Source organism: Sander lucioperca, chromosome 12 (genome assembly GCF_008315115.2).
Source record: "Sander lucioperca isolate FBNREF2018 chromosome 12, SLUC_FBN_1.2, whole genome shotgun sequence".
NCBI lineage: Eukaryota > Metazoa > Chordata > Actinopteri > Perciformes > Percidae > Sander > Sander lucioperca.
In genome coordinates, this window is record NC_050184.1 from 5,632,797 (window position 1) to 5,651,908 (window position 19,112).

The following is a 19,112-nucleotide window of genomic DNA, read 5'->3' on the forward strand; positions in this document are numbered from 1 at the left end:
GGGGGAATTACTTAACATTACCGGAAGAAACATACAGGGAGTGACATGGATGCAGCGCATGCCTTCGCCATCCTAGGAAAACAAAACTCGCGTACCGCACCGTCTATGAGTCATGTTTGCGGAAGTACATCCACGAGTTTCAGAAATTGAGTTAGGCTTAGTGAGCAGTGAGCACAACAAGCAGGGTCTGAACAAGGTCTGTTAGTAAACAGTTTGACTATTGCACGTGCGTTAATGCCCGGTAACTTGTGTCTGACTGCGTGTGAACCTCCTCTCTGGCAAAACAAGGTCATGATATAAGCTCAAAAAGAGAGGGCACACTGTCTTGTGAGCATGGCCCGATCTCTGCAGGTCCTCTCCCTCCTCTCCAGGCTTGGTGATCTGTCATTGATGCCCTCAGTTTCTATTAACAGCTGTCGATTTGCGAGCAGAGGAGCCAGCAATGCACGGATGGGACAGAGCCATGTGCACAGAGACAGAGTATCAAACAGTGCTCCAAGATACAGCGATGAAATGCCTGATGATGAACTTGGATTGAAGGATGCAGAGGAGGTAGAAGACAAGCTCCAGGCCTTGGTTGAGTAAGAGTCAACATTATTCTAGTATATACAATAATGTACAATGCTTTGTGTGTGCTGTCTTTACAATCTATGTAAAAATAAGCCACCTTGCATGTTTTTCAGCGAGGCGAGAAAGGGGCAGAAGAATGTGAAATATCATATACTGAGAAGGCAGATGACTACACCAGGAGCTCCACAGAGGAAGCTTACCTGGGATGCTATAAAGCAGATCAGGTAAATAGCTTTGTTATCTCAATTTAATCACTCACCCATTAAATAGCTTTCCCTGTTTTCAAGATAATTGCATAATTGAGGCTTAAATTGTTACTTTTCAGATATCTGAAGCAAGAGCAGCCAGATGAGTGGACAGTAGATCGTCTGGCTGAGGGCTACTCTGTCACCCCTGATGTCATCCTAAGAGTCCTAAGGAGCAAGTTTGTCCCCCCTCCTGATAGAAAAGTCCAGCAGGATGCCAAAGTAATGGCTGGACTGGGTCAGCGGGTGCTGCCTGCAGGTGTTGGGACAGGGGAGGCCGGGCTGAAGCTGCCTGGAAACCACACCTCAGCCCTACTCCTATCTGGAAATAGTGAAGGTGCAATGGTGCCTGTGGCTGACAAGACTTTGATGCTTCGAGGTGAAGGCTCTGGATTCCTGGCTAAGGGTTCTGCCCCCGTTACTCTTCTGCCCACACACTTCAGAGCTGGTATTAGTAAAGATGTCCATGTGACAAGGTCAAAAGAAGAGGACAGCACTTATAACACAAATCCTACGGAGGAGGAAAAAGAGGACGAGGATAGCTGGGATGGACGGCTGTTGACAGACGAAGAACTTGAAGAGTTTATGGAAATGGAAAAGCCTTACCCTGTTGTGCAAGTTGGGAATGACTTCTTTGATGCAGACGGCAACTTTTTGTATAGAATCTGAAGACTTCCTGTGTTGAACTGTTGGCTAAGCCTGTGTGATGTTCAGGTTGTTATAACACCGTGACTTTCTGAACAAGTTATTACTGACACAAATGAAACTTTAGTTAAAGAGTATCTCAACCTGCTTGCAGCAGCCATCCTACAACCATAATGTGTTTTGGTAACTGATCCCTTTGTAAACATTTTTTACGGTGCTGTAAAATATGAATCAGGTGACAAAAAAATAGAGGAACATAAATTTATTTGAAAACCCAAAGAAAATTGCCTCAAATATACAGAAGAAACATAGCAGATACAAATATGTAACCTTGTATATTTACAAAACCATCACAATTTATTAATTTATACAGCAGTTTTAAACTGTAAGAAAAACGTGTTACTTTCACTTAATGCAATAAACCATCATAAAAGAAATCGCCTAGTGTCTTCCAGTGTATAGCTGCTACATAATAACCCTGTATCCACTTTTTCATAGTTTCACTCAAAATTATGTATCGTGCCAAGTCATGAAAGAGAGAATAACCAGGTTATTGTAGGCTATTTTCTTTACAAAGCTCTGTGGATTTAGAGGGGGTTAACATGCAGTTCAATGGGAGCTCGTATGAAACACGTCTGTCACTGCTCAAGGATTCATCATAGGCAACAAGTGCAACTTTGGGGTGTCACTGACATACTGGATGGAACTGGTTACACATCAGCTGGTATAAATAATCAGTACATAGATGCTGGCCACACATTGGGAGAGCCTCGCATCATATCCTCACACCAGGCACTTATATAACCACATCCAAATTTACTGCACTCTGAACCTGCAAATCACAAATAAATAAGAACCTGTATGAAAGCAATGTATTTAACACAAGACAGAGAAATAACTGTGCAACAAACGCTTAAAAGAGGGAAAAAAAACCTGGTAAGACGACGTGATAGAGAGGACAGATCTGTTGAGAGGCTTTGGCCAATCCAGTTTAACTTCAAAATGACAGCAGTATCAAGATGATTAAAGAGAAATAACAGCAGTTCACTGTGAAATGAGAACCTTTCAAAAACCAAAAACAGCCCAACAGCTGTGTCTGTTAACTCTTATAGGCTTCAGTGTTAATTATGCTACAGTAAGATGATTCAACTGTTTTTACTTATTGCTTCTATCGCCGAATCACATCAATGTACTCAGTTATCTGAATTTGATGTAAAAATATCTATAGATATTTACTATTAAACCATTATTTCTGTTATTTCAGAACACCTTCAAACCACAATTTGTTACACAAGTTTAAAAGTTCATTAGTACAAAAACTGCTCAAATGATTATAAAACACGACTTGTATAAGACTACAGTGATTATTACAGTCTTATCACGTTAATCTTTAGGTCACATTTAGGAAAAATGTTGAACTACAAACTAAGCTTACAAAGGACATTGTGCTTTAGGCAGTTAGAACTGCAGACATACATTTTGGAACAAATCCTGTCTTGAAACAGACACACTTTACCACCCTATACATTGATGCGTAAAATGTTTCACGCAATGACATTTCCATCCATAAAACAGAGAAACTGGATACATGAGAGATATTGTGCCAATAGGATTACTTAACTTGCAATGACAACATAATGAATCTAATCATTGTTATTGCTATCAAAACTAATATAAACCTTCCACTTGCGTCTTATTACTTCAACCGTGGTTCTAAATGCCACAGAGTCAAAGTATTCTGGATTGTATTCCAAATATAGTTTACAACAGGTGATTTCACAAATAAGGAGGCTGAAAACCTTACATTTACATTCTCTTGGCCATTTGGGGCACACATTTTGACCAACAAATATTTTGTTAAAAAGTAGGGAAGTGGTTTGGGAGAGTTATTAACCAGCTACCAACAGCAATCTTTTTCAACACCAACCACATTGATACCACCTCGAAAATGGCAAAGAAAAACAGGTTTATGTACAAGTGCATGAAAAAAAGGACACAGATCTTCAACAGAAGTGAGAAGTATTTCCAGGAGCACCCCCAGGTGATGGGAGAGGCAAGACCCGTAATGCAATGGTGGTAGATTTATACAACTAGCTTGGCTTCAGAACCCATTAATCTGCCTCTGTCAGCAGTTCAAATTACTGCATCAGTACTTTGTTTCCTAAATTAAATAAGTTAGAGATTCAAACTCAATCAACATACTGTAATTAATAACTGAAGCACAACACTACAACCCCTCCTTCCTCCTCCTCATCTGTGGCATTAGTCACAGGAAGCCTCCTTACATTCATACTTCATAGATGACAGCAGAGTGATGCAGACTCTTCTTATGGTAGCTGAGGCCAAACCTCATACTAGAAGGTGAAAGGAAGAAGGAGTTGGAGACAAAAGAGTTACAGGAGCAGCGGCCGGCCACAGAGGGAACTGGAAACCTGTTGCTCAGTTGCACGGCAGGTTGTGCCTGCTATTCGAGCAGGTCCTGTGTAAAGACAAGAACACAGAAATGAAGCCAGAACCAACACAGGTGAGCAAACAAGAAACCATTTTGTTAGGTCTGCTGATGTGCCTAACTTGGTTACTCAAGTGGCCTTGTTGTAGGTGAATTCATGTTTAGGTCATCACTTTGCAGCAATAACATAAAACCATGCTCTGATATAAGCTACAACGCCCTGACTCACCGTTACACTGGACGATTACTGTCGTATTCAAACAGTTTCACTTTTGTTGAAAAATTATATGTGACAGAAATTTGGAGTGTAAAGCTGCAATGCAGGACTTCCCCCCCACCCTTGAGGAGTCTTGATTCCGACTGATGTCCAGGGCGATGTATCAGCTATGTTAGCTTATCAGAGCTATTTTGGTATCAGTGGATATGTCGACTGCTAAATAACCACAAATTGAAGTACAGAAATGCCAACGATTTGTTAGAGGTTTTTTTAGAAACAGTGTCATTACTTTGTTTGTCCACCAGAGGTTTTTTCCACTGAAACCATTGGTCACATTAAAGGCCCGGACACACAGAGCCGATAATCGGCCGTTGGACAGTCTGGCGAGGTCAGTGACTCAAGTCTGTTTGGTGTGTTCCGTGCCGTCGTCCGTCCGAGGGGCCGTCGTCCTTCATTTTGGCCGATTTGACATGTATAATCGGCGGGGCGGGCACTGCCAGCAGTCGGACTCAAATGATCCATCTGATTGGTAGAGTGCTAACCCGGAAACAGGGAGCGGAATGAGCGTGACTAGAGTCTCTCAACATCTGATGAAAATCTTTTAAGCTGACCTTTGTTGATTTGAAATGAAGACTCAATGAAATTAATGAAGATTCAGCAACTGCATGGCCTATTTCTCGCTTAAAATGTTTTCAGAAACACGTTTCGGTGAACTATTTTAGTACAATATGAGATCGTATTCTGAACAAGCCGCCATGACAGTCCATGACCCACGTGACGCACTCGTCCAATCAGCTGCCGGTTTTCATTTTGGGCGACAATACAGATTAGCGGTCGCTTTGGTGTGTTCCGAGGCACTTTTTTCGACCAATTTGGGGAGACTGATCAGCCCAACTACCTTTTCTGCCGACGTTTGGCCATCGGATCTGTGTGTCTGGGCCTTAAGAGAACGAATATCAGCTAATATCAGATTATCATTGTATCATATTATATTATGTCACAGTCTTCCCTTCTACACCTTGACTACTTATATAGGACACGTTCGTCAGTCACAGCAGGTGGTGGGACTGTACATTAGAAGTGCACTGCGGGACATCATGGCTTCGTCACTGTAGTGTCCTTAATGTTTAATAGGTTGAGAAATTAAGCCCATGACACGCAAAGGTTTTCTTTCTACATCAATAAACCCAAGAAAAAACACAGTTTCTAGGGTTGATTTAGCAATTATTCTCTGTTGTTCTTGTTAACAACAGTGATTCAAGATATTTGTCTTCAGCATCAAGGTGTGTTTCAGATTATTTGGGCTCTGGTTTGGTTCTTTATTTTTATTTATTATTTTTAAGATTTTTTTTGGGCTTTTATGGCCTTTATTGACAGGACAGCTTGAAGACAGGAAAGGGGAGAGAGAGGCAGGATGACATGCACCAAAAGGCCGCAGGTCGGATTCAAACCCATGGCCGCTGCCAAGGACTCAGCCCACGTGGGGCGCACACTCTACTGGGTGAGCTAGTGGTCGCCCCGTGGTTTTGTTGTTTACTGTGTCTAACTACTTTTCTACATGACATCAAGCAAGCAGCAAGCTTTGAAAATATACCACATGCTATTTGTTCCACTGCTAAACAATGGCTCAGTCTTAGAAGAAAAACCTGGTACCCATGTGTCTATCTTAGCCCAAATATGAGGAAAAGGTATCCACTGTACCTCATCTGAGTCGTCATGAAACTCTATCTTGCCATTTTGAGTGTGGTTGGTCTCCAGCGGGTCGTCCATCCCATCAACAGCATTTTCCTCGACATGCTGCTGCAGCACCGAGTATCTGTGAACCAAGAACCTGTCGGACACATTCAAAATACTGTCAGTGTACTTAAAATCATCTGGAAAACACATTCAACACCTGGACAGTTGCTCCTGTAGACGGGTTTTGGTTATGAACTGGACTATTTGTGGAAAGACACACTAACCTGCCACCACAAACATATTTCTTGATGAAGACAACTCCGGCTGCAATGATCAGCAGCATGACGACGATGACCGTCATCACAATGGGTACAGACTTGGAGGAGCGACTGTCTATCTGTTAAAAACAACAGCAGACAACAAAAGTAGGTAAAAGTGGATATACTGTAGGCAAACATACAGCACGGATAAATCTATATTCATAACATTTTCCAGAAGCAGGCAGAGGTACTGACCAGAAGTTCAGGGCCCACCAGGTCACTCACACACCTCTTACTGAGGTCTATCTCTTTACGCTCGGGCATATTTCCTCCCTCACATTTATCTCCAGGGATTTTCCTATAGCTGTGGACCAAAGGCACGTCAAGAGTGTATGACAGTTAGTTGGAGGTTTGCAACTGTGACTAAAAAAAACTGTATACTTGTCTCGTTCAAATGCGAATCAGTTTAAAACGGTTCATAGTTATCATACAAAGTCTTATATATTATTATGCAAATGTATTCATGATCACAATTACATACATATAAATTAAGCTGTAATGCTGCAACAGCCTACCCTCCCTATTGCACATAATGGTTTAACTGGATTTTCATAACCTTCTGTCTAACAATTATTCATTTACTATTATTAAGTCAGCCTGTGTGCAGTGCAGCAAACACGATTTACCAAAAATGTCCTTTGCTTTTATGGGCAGCATTGACTCTTCCTCATTGAAAACATGAGACTCACTTTCACCCCCATCTGCTATCTCTGACTTCTGACTATGACTTCTGCATGACAGTTACTTCCTTATCACGTGTCTCCTCTGACAAACACCGAGAACTTCTCTGTCACTCTCTCTACCATAAAATGTGGCAGTGGTGTTGGCCTTGGCCTTGTACAATATATGTTTTACACAGTATCGGTTTTAATATTAATATTTACTACACAATTACAGAGAAGTTGAAGCTAATCAACAAGCAAATTGTGTGACATCACATCTATGATCAAAGGAAAGGGTCAACACATTCACTTACCCACTGGTCTGCAGAAGTTCCTCTTTGCCGTGCAGACAGAACTCAAGCACTTTGCCTTTCAGGTCCGGCTGCTCCACACACTCCGAGCTGTTCTCTTGACGGTAGTATCCAAAATCACTGCAAAGGATCGGAAGATGCCAGGATGGTAAGCAAAGGTGGAAAAAATAACCTACTTTTACTCTAGTGTCTGTAAATGACCAATTGTTTGGCTCAGTACTTTCACAGTTAATTTTTACTTGAAGGGAAAATCCTCTCCAGGAAACTTTTACACTGCTAATGAATACCAGTTTGGCATGTTCAATGTGGACTCTTCCTCAAGTTGCTCCATTTAATGTTTTAAAGTGAAACCATTTTGTATGAACACTGCCATGTCAGATTTTGAAGTTAATCACATTTGAATGAACTTTACAGAGAGGACATTTACACCAGTAATTTTACTTTGAATAAAAAGCCATCACAGCCAGTTAGCAGTACCTCTATCTCAGCAGGATATTTTGGTATAAGTGAAGTATAGTCAAACCAGACAGAAATGCATGCTAAACACAGTCGATTTTTGAATGCGCTGCTGTTGATGGATAATATTCTCCCACAATGCATTGCACAAAAGCAATGGAAGAGCTGCTCAATGATGGAAAAACAAAATTGTGTATAGTGGTGACAAGGCTAAATATATTTTGTTTCCTATTTGTGAAGTTTAAATTGGAGTTCGATGGACGTCCAACATTGCACGATTGATTGCATCACTTCCTGTTAGAAGTGGTTAAATGAATTATTTTGTATACTAACTGCAAAACAGTATACTACGACAATTGGCATGTAGCATATGCTGTATATAATTAGTATGTTGTATGGATTTGGGACACAAGGAATGTCTTACCACAGGAAGTCATCCAGGGTGCACGGACACGGGGTTGGCTGGGTGTTGACCTGATAATCTCGTCCGTTCCAGCAAACAGAGTCCTTCCTGAGACGCAGAAACCTCTCTTTGTAGCCCAGCATGCAACCATCATTGGGGTCACTGATGTCATCAGAGTGGGCCAACCACTGCACGTAGTCCTTGTCATCACCTACGTACATCAATATTCACTCTGTTTACATATAATCTCAAACAGATCGCCGAAAATTGACAAATCATCTTCACATTTACACAAATGCATTAAAGTCAGTTTGTTGTATCAAACATATTCTCATGTCACTCACAGTCTCTAGTGAGAAGATCCCTGAAGTCAATGGTGATGGAGATCCAGTACTGGCTGAGCAGGGAGTCTCTGTAGCCCCAGACACTGACATTCATGGATCGAGCTCCCGGCTCTGATGCCAGCCCAGTAAAGTAGATGGGCTCTTTGGTGAAGGTGTAAGCACGCCAGCACTGTCCTTCATCAGTAGAAAATCTGTCAGAACATTGAAGCATAACCAAACATTAGCATAACCCCAACAAACTTTAAAGTCAAGCAATAACATGTGAGAGGGAGTTGTATAGCATGCAATTTCAATTAAATTCAGAGAACATATAAATCACATAAAGAAAAAGAAAAACAGACTCCAAGCATCAGCAAATACAAACGGCTCCTCTGACTGTAACTCACTTGATCACGTTGATAGGTTGAGTGGGGCTTTGCTCCACAGCAACCAGCAGCCCTCCAGAGTCCAAAATGGCATAGTGATGGGGCCCATCGAGGGCCTTCATCCAGGTGTACCCCCCATCATCAGACACATACACATCAGGCTTCATCACTGAGATGGCATCACCAACACTCCCTTATGAAATACACAGAAATGGTCAGATGGCAAAAAAATATGTAGTTTATTCAATTAAATAACTTCCAGTAAAACTTGGTATGAAAACTCTGAATTGAGAATTACCATGAGCTAAGATGAGACCCACAGCGTTTGGTTCAGTCAGAGGCAGCATGGGGACATTCAGTTTCATAGCAATACTGTAGGCTGCGTGGATGTGGAGACTGCACTATAGACACAAACACAAGCAGCATTTGGTATCTGACTGTTTATAGTACCAACACTGTAAAAGGTGGGGGGGGAAATAACATGAAAAAGAACAAATACTGCCACAATAAATGTACTGTTTGGCCTTTTTGTTTTTTATAAAGATAATTTTTTGGGGCTTTTTTCCCTTTATTTCAGAGTGACAGTGGATAGACAGGAAAGGTGGGAGAGAGATGGGGGATGACAAGGGCCACAGGTCGGATTCGAACCCACAGGTCGGATTCGAACCTAGAGCTAGAGGTCGCCCCTGTTTGGCCTTTTTGGCACTGCAATCCAAATTTAGGTTTATCAAAACTTAATTCATCAAAGTACACAGTTTCCATCAAGACTGATCAACTAACAACAAACTATCTTTGTTCTTTTCTCCAGACACACCAGTTTCCTCTCCTTACCTTGTCTGGGTCTTTGGCTGTAGCATCACACTTGCTGTTGGCAGGTTTCCGCAGGGGAACCCATTCCCCTCCCTGATCAAACGACACCACAGACTGCACAGAATTATCTGGAACAACAAGACATCATATATACAGGCAGTCTTAAGCATTTAGCTGATACTCCTAACAAAAAACAATGTGTGTAAATAAAGCTTAAATTCAGTTGCCCCGAAATTACAAGTAAGCTAGAGTAAGCCTTGGCAATAATCATGTAACCACAGAATGGTCGTGTAGAAGAGTGGAGGTAAGAAAAAGAGTAGTTTAAAATATAAGGAGAAAGACAGAGGAGCTTTTTTTTAAAGAAAATACAGTGAGCAGCAGACATGATTGAGATTAGATTTAGCTGGTGATGTGGTATTTCTGGAGAAGTGTCAGTCAGCCGCATCAGAAAAACAGCAAATCTAACACTGAACAGCTAATTAAATATTTACTTAACACCCTCCCCCCGGTATGTAATGGAGAAGTTATGTGTATGTTTTACTGAGGGGAAGTTGAGTACAGGCATGTGTTGTTATTCCTTTATCTAAGCACAGGCACATGAATAGAGCTACCTTCTGCCAGGACACTGGTGATGAAAACTCCTCGCAGGGAGGTGACGTTAGTGAAGTCTGTATCGCCATTCGTGGTGGTGTAAAGGTGGCGCTCCAATGACTTGGAGTACACAGTGCCCCGGTCATCCGACACATAAATGGTGCCGAATCCGGTATCTGTGGACGTAGAAAAGAAACAAATTAGTTCACACATACTGGAGAGAAAATTCAGATGCAGAGTTTCAGAGATGGTTACTTGAAATAATGAAATATTGGAGTTTATATGGTGAAAGTTCTCTACATGGCCAAAAGTACATGTCATTTAAAAAATTGCATTCTCTACACAGGCAAACAAACACTGTCCCCTACTCTTAAATATTATTACTGCAAACAGGTGAGGTTTTTTTTTATGGACTGACCTCCTGGCTCGTCGACATGCATGAAGACCATTTCATCGTTCGCTCCCAGGATGGAGTAGAACTGCTCGTGACCAACAGGGGGCAGCTGGGCCATGTTCCACGTCTCACCCTGGTCCACTGACACGTAGATCATCCTCAGAGTGCCCTGCAGAGAAAGAGGCGGGAAAAAAGAAAAACAGGGAGAATGACAGAAAGAAAGAAAGAAAGAAAGAAAGAAAGAAAGAAAAAGAAGAAAAAGAGCAGTTTGGAGGGTAAGAACCTCATGCAAATTAACTTACATTTATAAAACCAGGCAAAGGAAAAGAAACACAATATGTGTCGTGAGCGCTATGTATTTTGAGTGTAACAATAACCACAATAGCAAACTATTCATATATGCTCATATATATTTTTCGTCCTTGTCAAAACCTGGAGAAAACATTACCCACAATGCAATTCAACCACAGAAACTATGGCTGGAGATTTAGGTGGGTTGTACTAGAAGCGGCTAACGTAGCCTCGAGCCGCTAGCCTCAAGCAGAGATGAGGAGCGGGCTACAGAGGTCTGTTGAGATCCCTTCTTTTTGACTCCATAGCCCTGATTTTTTTATAGAAGTGTTACTTGTAGTCTTCAGCCCAACCGACGCTGACTCAACTGACATCCCTGAAGGCAATTTAGCAGATATTGTGCAGCTCCCTTTAGAGCCAAAAAAGGCTTTATACAACTTTTTTTCACATATGCAGAAGTATTCCCCATGACGTGGAATCTATTTTACGATCTAGAGGTTCAGCATGACATATCTCACCTCACCAGAGTCTACTGTATTTCAAATTGAGCAGACTGAAGTTTTTTCTTACAAACATAAAAGGTCCAAACAATTAATATTTTCCCACTGGATGCCTGATCATGTTTCTGTATCTGCTAGTGATATGCACATACTGTATACTGACCTTGCCTGTCATTACAGAGGCAAAGAGGAAGCGTCCACCCAGGCCGAAGGAGTAGATCTTATTGGCGACAGTCTTAATGGTTTTACCGTAGTCTGTCGACCTCTTCAGTTCCAGCATTCCCCGATCAGCTAAAAAAAAAAAAAAAAAAAAAAAAAAAAGGACAACTTAAAATTATGTTTGAAATGTTGAAAATTATGAAAATGTACAAGTGTAACTAATAGTTACATATAGCATTTACAAGGAATATGAGACTAAATGATAAACAAAATCTTGATACCATTTGTGTGTGTAAAAAGACACAAAAGTTACACATGCTACATTTTCATTTTAGGTTAAAGGGATCACTTACTGCAGGATCCGTTGTGGTTGGCTGTAAAGAAGATGGTATTTTTCCTCCCCCTAGAATCAGAGTGGAAAGTATGTATATTTATTTTATTATTATAATAAATTAGTTTTTGTGCATTCTCCATCTATTCCCATAATAGGTTTTGCTTCATTGTGAAAGTAAGCATCACATGACATGGCCTATCAAACACAACCAGCATACAGCCAAGCCCTTTCTAAATATTTACTGTCTTGTGAGTGGTGTGCTTTGTCTTTAGAAAACTCCTGCCCCAGATTAAAATGACCCATTTTCCTGGAGCCTGTTCAGAACAATGTCTTTGGCATAGTAATGAAAGAAAGACTGTTTTATACATACAGTTCTCTCAAGTACAGTGAACTTGAAAACACAGCCTAAAAGATATTTAGAGCTGCCAAGGTTACTAAGCGATAGGCCTACATACCAGGAAGTGCCTCTAAAATCACAAGAGTGTGGCGAGGGCTTGGTCAAGACAGAGCTAGGCAAACAGCCACTGACTGCACTGCAATGCAGTTTCACTGCCTATTTTACCAAGGTAGAGCAACAATAAAAGTCTACGTGAGAAAATCTAGGGACATGTTTGTCTAAGGTTATTAAAGGATATTACATATTAAACCGAATAACACCAAAACAGTAAAGAGAGAGGTAGAACTTCAGGGTCTTCAACTACCTGTAATAATTAGCTTGTTGGAGGAACGATGTCTAGAAAACAGACGACTAACAGATACCATATCACTTCTTAAAATCTTTGCTGCACACCAGACCAATAATAATGGCGTTCTTACACTCCTCCCTATTCTCCAAGAATAGAAGTATTTCCCTGAGATACTTGGGGTTATTGAATATCATTACTGTTTGTTCACTAAGCACATGAAAAAGTTTGTTTCGTCTCTTACCATTTCACAAGACACACCGTGTCGTGGATCTTTTTCCAGTTGCTGCCAAAATCTTCAGACAGCCACAGTTCATACTGGCAACAGAAAAAAAGATTGATAAAAAAGATTTAAAATGATTAAATGATGAACTCGTGGTTCAACTGCAATGACGCCACTGTTTACACAGGTCACACAGAACTTGGTATACTGGAGCTGCCCATAAACACCATAGCCATTTTAATATATGTACTCTGTACAAACAAATGATTACCTAGGAGTCTTAAGCTTAAGAGTTTTACAACAGGCCATGAAAAAGGTAGCTTAGCCTCTTAAATTATTGACAGATTTACAAATTACTATTCTGAGATACCCACACACAGAACAGTACTGGATCTTTCAAGTTTATATAGACAAGTTAACTTACATCCAAACTGGTTACTTTCCAAACAAAATCTTTAGCTCTGTTACATTCACTACTTACGCTGTTGCTGAGGACCAGCAGCACATTGGAATTGTCAGGGTTGTACGTGATCTGCATCAGGGGGTTAAAGGGCAGGTCCCGCGGGGTGAATGTCTTTCCGAAGTCATCGGAGACAAAGATCCGAGACCCATGACCTCCAGACACCTCTCCTGTCAGGATCACCTACAAGCCAGAGTCCAAAATTCAGACTGATGAAATCGTACAAGATGACGAAGGTTCTTTACAGCAGGCGCACATTACAGAATGACTTACTTTCCCAGAGTTCCCGATAGCAATGCCAAACTCTGATCTGATGAAGGTGTTGTTGATGAGGTTGGTCACATCCTCGAATGTCTTCCCGTAGTTTTCACTGGCAGACAAAATACAGTAGTTGCAGACGAATTAAATGCAAATTAAATACAAACTATGGTGTTTTTTTCCAACAGGTGAGATCATAAGACTTACCTTCGATAGAGTTTGGACTGCCCGAGTCTTATCATGAAGAAGGGCACCTGAAAAGTTGTCAAAGCCAGGATGACCTGCCAAGAAAAGAAGGTTCAGTTTAAGGAAAGTGGAGCATAGAACATTTATTAATGTGAATGAGACCCTGATGTGAGGGAACTCATTATGTAATCTACAAGATTCTTTGCAGGCAGACTACCCTGTCACTTTCATGCAGATGCAGTTCACTGAATAATCCTGCCAAGTTTGTCCTACTCACGTCACAAAAGGAACAACACTGTATGAGAGACAAGTGAGAAAATAACACTCACCCCTGTTCCATCTCCAACCCAGGCCAACGACACTGATCCACTCAGGTCTTTGAAGGTATACTGAGAAAAGATTTATAATACATTAAATATAAACATATTAATAATCACAACACCAGTTGAGCAGAATTAATAAATAGCTGTGTGAATGCTACTGTGTGAATTAAGAGAGGAGTTTGAGTCTAACGTGCAAGAAGGGATGAAGTATAAACTGCAGTCAAACCCTATTTGTGAATTTTGCCTCTACTGTATTTTTGCTTTGACTGGTACCGTGTTTCCTCTCACCATGTGGTCAAGCAAGTATATAGGCTAGATGAACTGTAAAAAGTGAAGCACCACTTCCCAGACCCGGCAAGCATTTCAGAAAGCACAAGTCTTCTAGCCAATTGCTCTTAGCTCTCATACTTCTGAATGCAGCTACTGAATACCACCTTAAAAACTGAGGTCAAGAAGGAGGTCAGACTTTCACTCTGACAATAGTTTTGTGCGAATCCCATAAATTTAGCAATGTGGCTCTAACAAAAAAAACTTTTGCTTTCATTATTAGAGAGTCCAGTTCCCCGATAGAAAAGTCGATTCCTGAAAAACCCATTCAGTGGCCCACTGTTTTTCAACCAGGTGAAAATTCGCAAACTGTCTAAGGCAGGTCTCTTTCAGCAGCTCCAGTACCAATGGGACCTGCAACCGTAACCTCGAGGGGAACGACGAAGCTTAGCCTCAAAGAATTCTGTCAACTTTAGATTACCAGGGCCAAGTATACAAAGACTGTAATGCAAAGTTGATCACATGGAAATGAGGAGCTAGGCAAATAAGTAGCACAGGACTCTGCTGAGGTCAGCCTCCTGTTTGTTTTGAGGAGAGCATTGCATAGTTAAGCTGCAATCATTTGGATGTGTTTACTTCCTGGGTAAAGTCTCTGCTAAAACAGTAAATTCCATTACACATCTGGCGAGACCAAATTTAGCCTACTCTCCTATCCAGGATTTAAGTGCAAGTGAAAACAGACTCCCTGGGGGCTGTTTCACAAAAACAGAATTTATAAATCCAGGATAACCGATAAAGCGAGGCTCGACCTAGTCTAATCTGTGCAGCCTGGCTTGGTGCGTTTCACGAAGGCAAAGCCAGGCTGAGGAGGAGCGACTAGGTCAAGCCAGGCTTAGAGCTGGGCAATATATCGATATTATATCGATTTCGTGATATGAGACTAGATATCGTCTTAGATTTTGCTTCTTATATACAGTCTATGAGATTTTGGATATTGTAATATCGTGATTTGGCATAAGTGTTGTCTTTTCCTGGTTTTAGGCTACATTACAGTAAAGTGATGTCATTTTCTGAACTTACCAGACTGTTGTAACTGTTCTATTATTTGCCTATACCCACTTAAGACATTATATCCACATTACTGATGATTATATATGTAAATATTTTGTGAAAGCACCAATAGTCAACACTACAATATCGTTGCTGTATCGATAGAGGTATTTGGTAAAAAATATTGTGATATTTGATTTTCTCCATATTGCCCAGCCCTAGCCAGGCTTAAGTATTTCGGATAGATGCACGTTCATGGCTTTCCTTAACAGACCGCAAGGTTGATAACAGATTTACTGATGCTAAAATGGAGAATACACATTGTTCATACTTTATACAGAGTAAGCAGCATCTTCTTGTGGAAGTATGATAACGTGAAACACATTATTTGTAAAAAAAAAAAAAAAAAAAAAAAAAGAAGAAGAAAGAAACACGGCGCTATAATGAAACAGCGAGAGAAAGCGAGGCAGACGATCGCGGACCGACTGAATGCGTACGTAGCCTAAAAATATACATTAACTGACCACTGCTCTGAATTGAAACCATCATAATCATACCATTCAGGGATTAGGCTACTAATCATTTGCACAAATTAACCGTTGTACTCTTTGCCTTAAAAATAAGCAGAAGATAATGTTACTCAGGAAATTTACCCCAAAGATCCATTTTCTACAACTCTAGAATATGATGAGTAAATAAATTGTTTCTCCCTCTCTCTCATGGGCTAAAATATAAATTACCTAAGTTATTAACTTCCACTGCTCGCTTTTAATGCAAAGTGTACAACTGTTCGTTTTTGCAAATGACTCATTGAATGGTTTCAGTTAAGAGCAATAGTTCATAAATGTATATTTTTAGACTATCATTCAGTCGGTCCGCTATTATCTGCTTTTTTTCACGTGTTTTTTTTTTTTTTTTTAAAAATAGGACGAGTTTCCTTCTTTACATATTATATGCTTTGCTCCCTTGTATATATGGACATATAAAAGAAAGACACTGAAGAAATTGGACTCTAAACTCTAGAAACTATAGGCCTAAAGATAATTAAGTGATAAATATAACGCACACTGTAAACATGAATGTAACAGTATATTAATCAGTTATTTCCCCCCAGCAAAATATAAGGGCAAAAAACATTGGGGTGTCCTCTCCCTGTTGTTACATGAATGTATAGTAGTCTACACTATATAGTTATTGGTTCAGTGAACTAAGACTATAATTAAGGAGGATTGTACAATTAGGATAGGTTTTTATAACTGTACAAGCCTCCCAAATTATAGTCCCAGTTTACTGGACAACACAAATTGTGTGCTAAGAATGCCAATTTATTGAATACTTTATTGTTGAAGAATACAAAAACAATTAATCAACTAAAATAATTTAAGGTGCATTGGTCCACCATAGAAACACACATGTACAGCACTTTATATATTGCCCTTAGTAACTGACTTCATTTAAAAAACACATTTGGCAACTTTATTTTATGGCAGTTAACAACTATCATAATATATTCACCAAACTTCTAACAACAATATGAACAGCAGTCTTCATACAGCAATATAACAGTAACAATGACTGTCATATTAATAATTATAAAAAATAATGTGCACAACTTTAAATAATAACAGTATGTAAATGAACAGCAATATGCACATGTTGTATTTTAATGCAGGCTGATAACAATAGGGTAAAACCACTGCGGAGTGAACAGAAAAGGCTCCAGGATTAACAAATCCTGGCTGTTAGCCTGGTCAGGAGCAGGCTAGCTGTACAGAATAAATCTCCATGGTAACTTAGGTGCCTCTGCTTTTGTAAAAACCAAGTCAAGGCTTAATTAAGCCAGGATAACTGGGAAATCCCAGCTTAATCCCTTATCTTGGTTTTGTGAAACATCCCTCTGCTTGCTAACTGCTTTCACTACCACACAAACACAGCTTTTAATTACAAAATAACTACCACACAGCCAGTCACATGGATCCCACTGGGCCAATTTCCCTGTCAACATTCAGGCAGATTCAGGCAGTGGGATCCTCAAATAGGTCTACAGAATACAGCTACTGCATCCTTGAGAAGAATAACATATAGGCCAAGGCCATTAGTTGAGCATTTGAGAGGTTGAACCATTCTGGTAGTGCTTCAGTGGAGCCTACGTAGGTCTTAAAGCATGAGGAAACTAGGCGGTGTTAGCCTACTGTTTCACTACACCATATTTCACAGCACCAAATGGTAAAATATAAATAAATATGCATGGCAGTTAAACTGGTAGCCAACAGAAAAGGCAAGATGCTAGTCACTTCTAATGGCTGTTTGAGGTTGGGGGAATTTGTAGGAAAAGACATGACACACTCTGAAGTCACGTTTTTGTTTTACAGCAGGGAAATAAATCTACAGTGCAATAGGCCTATGTACTAACTGTTATCCCGGGCTCTAGGGCTTACAGATGAATGAAAAACAGCCCATCAGTAGCTAGGTTTCTGAGGACACTGGGTAGCTGATTAGGCCTATTCTCGTGCACCTGGTTAGCACCTGCGCATCATAGGCTCATTTAATTGTCAGACGTGCGAAGAGTAACAGGACCTTAGCTGGTAACTTACACTGTGGGTGTTGTCTGCTAACTTGGTGTCAGATCCTTGAAGAGCTTTGCAGGAGTCGCCCTGCTCGGTGCTTCTTCGTTTTATCTTGTGACCTGGTGATGCAGCCAGCCAGGCAGGCAGAGACCTCTTTACGATGTTCGCAGCTCTCTTGCCAATGTTTGAATGCTTTAAAAAAAACGACTGTCCGAAGGGTTCGGATCCCTGCTGAACATCTAAACTGGCTGTGAAAGTGAAAACAGATAACAGCAGGACACAGTGCAGCAAAAGTCCCATCCTCGTTGCAGTTGTCTGGCAAATAAAAAAAAACAAACACGAAAAATACCACCTCAAAACCAGTCTTTGTTTATCTTGGTCTTGTCTAAAAATTGAAGGTCGCTACAGCTCTGCCGTGGATGACATCAACAAAACAGTAGTCCTCCTGACAGCGATTATTTCGGGCTTTGAAAACACGGAGCGCCCTCAAAGCTCCGACTTTTCCCTGCACAGCAGCAGAAAAATGATCAAACCAGAAAAAACAATCGCAATTTTGCAAAATTGACCGGAGTATTTAACACCAATTATTGCACTGCAACTCCCTAGCTAACATGATACAGTGTAACGATCGCACAAATTGTGTCTGCGAGTCGTAACGCTCTATGCAGAGAGGAGCCGCTGTGATTGGCTGATCTTCTATTCTTGTCCAACTATCCGCTGTTTTGATTGGATCAATTCTGAAAAGGCAGTGTCAAACAGAGGAGCTGCACAATTAGCTGTCAAATATAGGTTGAGCAATACTATCATGTAACTCCATCCAGCCACTTCATTTAAAGCTGAAATGGCATTATCATAGTATTCGTTTATTGTATTTTGTATATAGTTTATAGGTAAGTAAAGTAAGCACAGAATTCACAGGTGAAAATGTCTCTGGGAAACATCTTACATGTCCACACATTAAAACCAATAGATGTCCAAAAACCATACATGTTTTGAATTAATGAGGTCAATTTCTTGAATGAGTCTAAACTACATATACAATGTGTAACGTGTATCATTTCTTCACACTTGTGCCATCACTTTGTCAGGGATTGAACATTTGGGTCTGGTGTGATGTTGGGAGGCTCAATAAATATATTAAATCACACTGAATCTGTAATATCTCCACCAGTGGAACAGTCTTGCCATCAATGAATTGAAAAGTAAAACACTGGAGAAAAAAATGTGATATATTGACATTTGTTGTAGAAATGTCTTGTAACAAATGACTATTTGGCCCCTTTTATGGCTGATATTTTTGAAAGAAAGTCCTTAATACAGACATGAACATATTTTCTTGAATACAGTATTTG

At 40.4% G+C, this 19,112-nt stretch overlaps 2 protein-coding genes across 2 annotated transcripts; one reads left to right on the forward strand and one right to left on the reverse strand.

Annotated features, from left to right (window-relative positions):
- Window positions 1-333: 333 nt before the first annotated feature.
- On the forward strand, window positions 334-2,371 carry ngrn (neugrin, neurite outgrowth associated). Its single transcript, XM_031286329.2, has 3 exons — window positions 334-581; window positions 684-794; window positions 896-2,371. The coding sequence occupies exons 1-3, from the start codon at window positions 334-336 to the stop codon at window positions 1,482-1,484; spliced, it is 948 nt and encodes a 315-aa protein (XP_031142189.2). The 3' UTR covers window positions 1,485-2,371.
- sort1b (sortilin 1b) lies at window positions 1,708-18,417 on the reverse strand. Its single transcript, XM_031286328.2, has 20 exons — window positions 17,788-18,417; window positions 13,883-13,942; window positions 13,575-13,648; window positions 13,383-13,479; window positions 13,131-13,292; window positions 12,671-12,744; window positions 11,763-11,812; window positions 11,414-11,541; window positions 10,484-10,628; window positions 10,086-10,241; window positions 9,496-9,602; window positions 8,963-9,065; window positions 8,686-8,857; window positions 8,300-8,490; window positions 7,977-8,166; window positions 7,100-7,216; window positions 6,319-6,427; window positions 6,088-6,200; window positions 5,828-5,957; window positions 1,708-3,939 (listed from the first exon to the last, which is right to left on the reverse strand). The coding sequence occupies exons 1-20, from the start codon at window positions 18,058-18,060 to the stop codon at window positions 3,925-3,927; spliced, it is 2,466 nt and encodes an 821-aa protein (XP_031142188.2). The 5' UTR covers window positions 18,061-18,417; the 3' UTR covers window positions 1,708-3,924.
- Between the last annotated feature and the right edge of the window lie 695 nt (window positions 18,418-19,112).